Here is a 6,249-nt window from a genome sequence, read left to right as displayed (position 1 = left end):
GAAAAGGAGGGAGCAAAGCCTCGCCAAGCGGGCACCGACGGGAGGGGCGGGGCGGGGGAGGGGTTGATTGACGGTTCCCATAGAAATCCCGGGATGCCCCCGCCCCCTCCGCACTGGCCGGCCAATCCGCGCCCGCGCCCGGGTCCAGGAGGCTGCTTGTGCCATTAAAGAATATGTAGGCAGGCGAGAGGCAGAGAAGGCTTTGGAGGAGTCACGTTGTGGTGGTAGTGGAGGGGGGGGGCGGGGGGAGAGGAAGAAAAGGGAGAGGGGGGGTTGGGGAGGAGGAGGAGGTCGGACGGGGTGGGGGGAAAGGAGCCGCGATCCGCTTACACAAAGTTTTGCTCGAACAAGCTGTCTTAATGGTTCCTGCGCGGCGGCGAGGAAACCTGATCGGCTGAACGCCAGCCGGGTGGCGGGGCAAGGAGGAGGAGGAGCAGGAACGGTGTGTGTGTGTTTGTGTATTGCACTGGGGAGGGGGGGGGGAAGAGAGGAAAGGGGGGGAAACCCACAAACCCACACCACCCAACTCCAAAACAAGGGAGGGGGCGGTGGAAAATGTCCTCTGCCTCCCCCACCGCCCCGATCCCCGGCTTGGTGGCGGCGATCAAGCAGGAAAACGTGCTGGCGGACATGCTCTCCGGCGGCGTCGGGGCGCAGGAGAAGGCAGCCCGGGAAGGCTGCGCGCCGCCTTTCGCCAGGAAGCAGCAGGAGGAGGAAGACGACGGGGAGGACGAAGACGACGACGAGGACGAGGAGGCAGCGGCGGAGGCGGCCGACCAGGTCCTGCTCCACGCCGAGCTGCTGGTGCGCAACCAGCCCGTGCGCCACGCTGCCCTCTCCGCCGCGCCCGCCGCCTGCTCCTCGCCGTCTCCCGCCTCGCCTTGCTCGCCCTCGCCGGCGGCTCCGCTGGCTTTCTCCCCGGAGCACGTCGCGTGCGTGTGCGAGGCTCTCCAGCAAGGCGGCCACCTGGACCGGCTGGCGCGGTTCCTGTGGTCGCTGCCGCGGAGCGACCTGCTACGTGGCAACGAGAGCCTGCTGAAGGCGCGCGCGCTGGTGGCTTTCCACCAGGGTCTTTACGCGGAGCTGTACGGCATCCTGGAGAGCCACAGCTTCGACGCCGCCAACCACGCGCTGCTGCAGGAGCTCTGGTACAAGGCGCGCTACAGCGAAGCGGAGAGGGCCCGCGGGCGGCCCCTGGGCGCCGTCGACAAGTACCGCCTGCGCAGGAAGTTCCCCTTGCCGCGGACCATCTGGGACGGCGAGGAGACGGTGTACTGCTTCAAGGAGAGGTCGCGCAACGCGCTCAAGGAGCTCTACAAGCAGAACCGCTACCCGTCGCCCGCCGAGAAGCGCAACCTGGCCAAGGTCACCGGGCTCTCGCTCACGCAGGTCAGCAACTGGTTCAAGAACCGACGGCAGAGGGATCGCAACCCCTCCGAGCCGCAGTCCAAGAGGTGAGCGCGCCCGCGCCGGCGGGAAAGGGAAAAACTTTCGCAAACTTTTTGGGGAGAGAGAGAGAGAGGAGGAGGAGACCGGGAGTGGGGAATCGGCCGGGGACAAAGCAGCTCCAGAATCCGGGAGCTCCTTGAGAGAGGGAGAGGTTGGCGAGGGGGACGGAACTCTGCACATGGGCAGGGGGCGCAGGAGTGCGATCTGGCGCATCAAGTCCCCGGGTTAAGAGACGGCACAGCCTGAGGCTCTTGCTGGACGCGGGGGCTCCGCGCTCTGCTTGATTTCCACTCTGTTTAGACCTTGCTGTTTAGACCCTTTATCGCCTGTTGTCTTCCCTGCCCCAAAACTTCCTGCTGCTTTGCTTGATCCCTTCCCACCCCCCTCTCTCTCTTCTGCCCTCTGCCATGTTAGATATGCTAATTTCCCTGCCCCACAAAAGGCCTTTGGTGCCCCCACCCTACCCCAATGCCCCATCTTGCTTTCTGGTTTAGCATCCATAATTCGCACTCTGAGCCCCTGCCTCATTCCCAGCTTATTTCCCCCTTTTGCATCCCACCCCCATCCTTCTTGCCTGACCCTCTCCTCCCACCTTGTCTTTCTTTGTTTCTCCAACCACCACATGCCATCTCTTTTAACACCTTGCCTGCTCCTTTGCTTTTCCTGTCCTCCCCCCTTTCCCCTCCTGTCTGGCTTGCTCCCTCCCTTCCCCTGCCCTGTCTGTCCTAGCCTGGCTCTCATTCCTTGACAAACATGGCGTTTACCTTACAGCTTTCTTCTCTCTCTTTCTCTCTTTCCTCCCACCACTGCCCCAAATCTCTCACTTTAAAAACACACACACACCCTCTTCTTCCTTGCAGAGTGTAGAGCAAAATAAGTGTCTCTGGTAATCTCCTTGTGCCTTAAAAGTACTTTCTTCCCACTTCCTTCATCCTGCACTCAAGGCTACATAATTCCCCCGCCTGCCCACCCACTAAAAAAGAAAGTGGTTATTTTGCTTCCAGATTCCCTGGGTGGAAAATCTCTCCTCCCCCATGGCTTGCACCCCATAACCTTCAAGGTATCTCTGCCTGGGAGCACTTTTTGTAGCTTGATTCATCCTGGGGTGGGGGTACCTCTATATTCCTCTCCCAGTGCGAAAATATAAAAGTTCCTCTGCCCCCAGTGCTCCCCACTTCATCCACCAGCAAAACAGCTCCCCCCCAACAGCAAAACCTCTGTGTGTTCTTTCCAACGCCATATCCTTTATTTCTCTGTTTTCTCCTTTCCTTGTGCACGATTCATGAAATTATGATGTTCTGTATGCATTGCCACAAACCGCCAACCTAACATTTAAAATCTGCTGTTGCCGCGGGGTGTGTGTGTGTGTGTGTGTGTGTGTGTGAAAAAACTGTTTCCAGATCTGCAAACTCCATACTACCATGGGAAGAAAAGTTTTCTTTCTCCATCTTAACCCTCTGCATAAATAGCACCAGCCTCCTTTCCTAGGTTCCCTCAGCACACCCAACAAACACGCAATCGTCTCCCGATCATCTCCTCTTCTTGTTCTCCAAGGAAACTTTCTCTCCCCTCTCCCATTTTTATTTGACAGCGTTAATCATTTGCCCAGGTTTTATGTCACCAAGGGGTGGGAAACAGAGAGAGGGAAACTTGAAGCTCCTTCCGTGGCAGGAGGTTTGCTAGTCCCTCTCCCCACCCCCTCCTTGCACACTCACTCCGGTCTCTTGTTGTGAAACTTGATTCTGCCTTTGGTTCAGATCAGTTTTCCTTTCCCCCACAAGACAGGAACCGGGGACGGCCCAGGTCTATAATCCCAAGCAGCCCCTTGCCCTCAGAGGCTCCCAGGACAGATCACCACCTAGCAGATCTCCCTTTATTCCTTCCCTCGTTCCCACTGAAAATATACTGGTGCGTGACTTATTCCTAAAATACCACAGGGGTTTAAATGTCTGAACCTGCAAAGCCAGCTCTCTCTTTTTCTTTCACTAGATCTGGGCCAGTGGTTGGGTCAATTGTCCAGGGCTAGGAGACTTAAAATCGGGGCGGGGGGGGGGGCTTTGGCTAGTGAGAGGCCACCCCAGAGGTATTCTGCTGGGCTAGCCAGGTGAGCTGACCTGCTTGCCCGCCCAAGGCACATTCCTCTCCTCCTGTTCCTCCCCTTCTCTTTTCTTGCCCTCCTGCTTGCTTTTGAGAGGGGCTGGTTGACAGAAGGCAGGAAAAGTGGCTGGGTGGTTGTTGTTGTTTTTGTGAAAGGAAAAACACCACCCTCAACGACCCATCTTTAAGGAAGGACACACTTTCAGTCCTTGGAGGACATAACATCAAAGCTACGAGTGGCAGGCGAGGAAGGAGGGTGTAAAACCGGGAGGACCAGCTGCAAAAGTCCGGCCTGCGGAAGTTTGACCAGGCTGCAATTCTTGCAAGGCCAGTTGTTCGTTTGTTTGTTTTTTCTGATGGGTGTAAGGGGCAATTTGCTTCATTATTATTATTTTTTGCTGGTAGGTACTCTGAGCAAAGACCCTTTGGCAAGCTTTGCAGGCCGCAGTTGCCCTCTTCCAGTGGTGGTTTAAATCAGTCCTTAAAATCCTGGGTCTTTTTATCCCTTCTTTTTTCTAAGCACCCGGAAGCAAACGTAACCCAGTAGGAGGTGTTTTATACCTCCGTGGGCTATATCACATGTTTTTATGTGGCTTAAGAAACACAGACACACACAAAACACTCCAGAAAATATTTGATTCTTGCAGACATGTGTTTGCTATCAGCAAGTGTTGTAGCAGGAACACGACTGGCTGTGACTTCCTGGAGCCTGTTATCAATGTATTCAGTTTAGGGGTGCGGGGGAGGAATGCTTCACTCCCCAATTTCTCCCAGCCCCTTCCTCCAATCAGATCCCTGTTCTTCAGAAACCTCCATATATCTCCAGTCAGCTCACTGGCTTAGCAGGGCTAACTTGTTATAAGACTGAACTGTTTGTGTTCTGTGTATCCTGAAGGCAAACTGGATCCTAACCACTATCACCCCAGCTGCCCCCCCCCAGTCCTGCTTCCCCTCTGCATGGATAAACTCCACCATCAAAACTAATTTGAATACTATTTTTAATAGAAAAGGGAGTGTAAAACTTAGAACAAATTTAATCCCTTCTGGGTCAATGAGGTGTGGGGACGGAGGTTACGTGTGCACAAACCCACAGGATATGCTTCACCTCATAGTAAATATTTATTCCTGCCCTTATAACTGCAACCCTATGGGGAGTGGAGGCAGGCAGCCGAGTGATAGAATCATAGAGTTGCAAGGGAGCATGTGTGAAATATTCTTGCTTTCTTTGCTGATCTAAAATAAAGTGTTCATTTGACTTCAAGGGATGTGTTTAGGGGCATATATCTTCCTCAGAAAACAGATGTGTCAGGTTAGGTCAAAGGCAGAAGTTGTTTTTTTTGCCTTAAGGACTATTTTTTAAACCTGCGTTAACACTTTTTAATAGTTGCAAGGTATAGAAAACCAGCTCCTGCAAATATTCTTTAATCATTCTGCTTTGTGCAGTTTAATCAGGAGCCTATCCCAGAATAGGCCCTTCACGCCTCTTCCATCTCATCCCTCCCAAAATCTCTATATTGGGGTTGGCAAGGTTTACCTTGCCTGGGCTGGTTTACTGCTGCAGAGCCTCCTCTGTGGGCTGGATTGCGGATGCGTATGAGCACGCCATCCCACAATTTCTGGCATCTGTGTCCGCACAGAAGCGATTTCCGTTGCCGCTCGCGAGTCTCCGCACCATGCTGCGTTGGTATAGCGCAGTGCACGGGGACTCGCCAAGTGGGCGGCTCAGTTCGGGGGCCGGTGAAACAACCCCCGTGGGCCATTTGTGGCCCATGGGCCTTAGGTTGCTGACCCCTGCTCTATATCTTTTGGTTTTTCCCAAGGAGGCATACTTAATTTTGCCCTTCCCCCATTTTTTATCCTCACAGCAACCCTTTGAGGTAGGTTAGGCTGAAAGAGAATGACTAGCCAAGATTTGCCCAGTGAGGGTCATGGCTGAGCAGGGATTTGAACCTGCACGTTCCGGGTCAGACACTCTATAAGTGCAACACTACACCTGCTCTCTTGCAGAAATCTGATGTTGTGTCCCTTTGCCTGCGTTAAGACTTGACTGCTTTTCAGCTTTTAGCAATATTGGTTATTGCGATGATTCTGCCTGGAGAGCAGTTGTCATCTCTTTCCCTGGCTATTTTCTTTTTTGGCTGCAGAAAGGGGGCCACTAAACATTGCATACAAATTTATTCTCTTGTAGCTGTGCTTGCATTTAATTCTTTTTTTGCCATCACTTGAATCCTTTCCAGTAATGGTTTGTTTTGCAGATGAGTAAAATACATAGGCTGTAACATCCTCTTAGTTTAGACCACAACCATTGTAGAAATGAGAGCGTTCGAAAAATAAACAACTCTGCTCCTTTGCAGGGATGTGTGATCATCCCACTTCCAAACCCCTCTGAAGCTTCACAGCTGCAATAACCTTGGGGGGCTTACTCCTTTCATTTCCCCAGTGGGCTATTCCTTTCCTCCCATTGGGAAGTGCCAAGGAATTGAGGACATCTGACACATTTTGGCCAAGCTGTCACGGTGGTGATAAATCCATCAGTTCAAAGAGCTTTTAACAGGCTGTTGTGTCTGAGACCAGCACATTTTGGGACAACTCTGACATTCTGGATATTGCCTGGTTGGCCATGTCTTGAAGTCCTTCTTCTAGATGTCATATTAAAGACTTCTATACTTGTCGTTTTCCTTACATGGGGAAAATGGCATCACT

General features: G+C 53.0%; 1 protein-coding gene across 2 annotated transcripts in view; it reads left to right on the top strand.

Moving 5' to 3' along the window:
• The first annotated feature begins 303 nt into the window (after positions 1–303).
• Positions 304–6,249, top strand: part of LOC128419807 (homeobox protein SIX4-like) — a 168,625-nt gene continuing 162,679 nt past the window's right edge. For both annotated transcript variants that reach the window (XR_008331928.1, XM_053401036.1), the window contains exon 1: positions 304–1,454. Coding sequence is in view for 1 of the 2 variants with exons in the window: in XM_053401036.1 (XP_053257011.1) it covers positions 556–1,454 (899 nt within the window). In the remaining variant the exon portion in view is untranslated. The remainder of the gene's footprint in view (positions 1,455–6,249) is intronic.

Source organism: Podarcis raffonei, chromosome 1 (genome assembly GCF_027172205.1).
Source record: "Podarcis raffonei isolate rPodRaf1 chromosome 1, rPodRaf1.pri, whole genome shotgun sequence".
NCBI classification, from domain to species: Eukaryota; Metazoa; Chordata; class Lepidosauria; order Squamata; family Lacertidae; genus Podarcis; species Podarcis raffonei.
The sequence above is the reverse complement of the archived record's forward strand: the minus strand, read 5'-3'. Positions and strand labels throughout refer to the sequence as shown.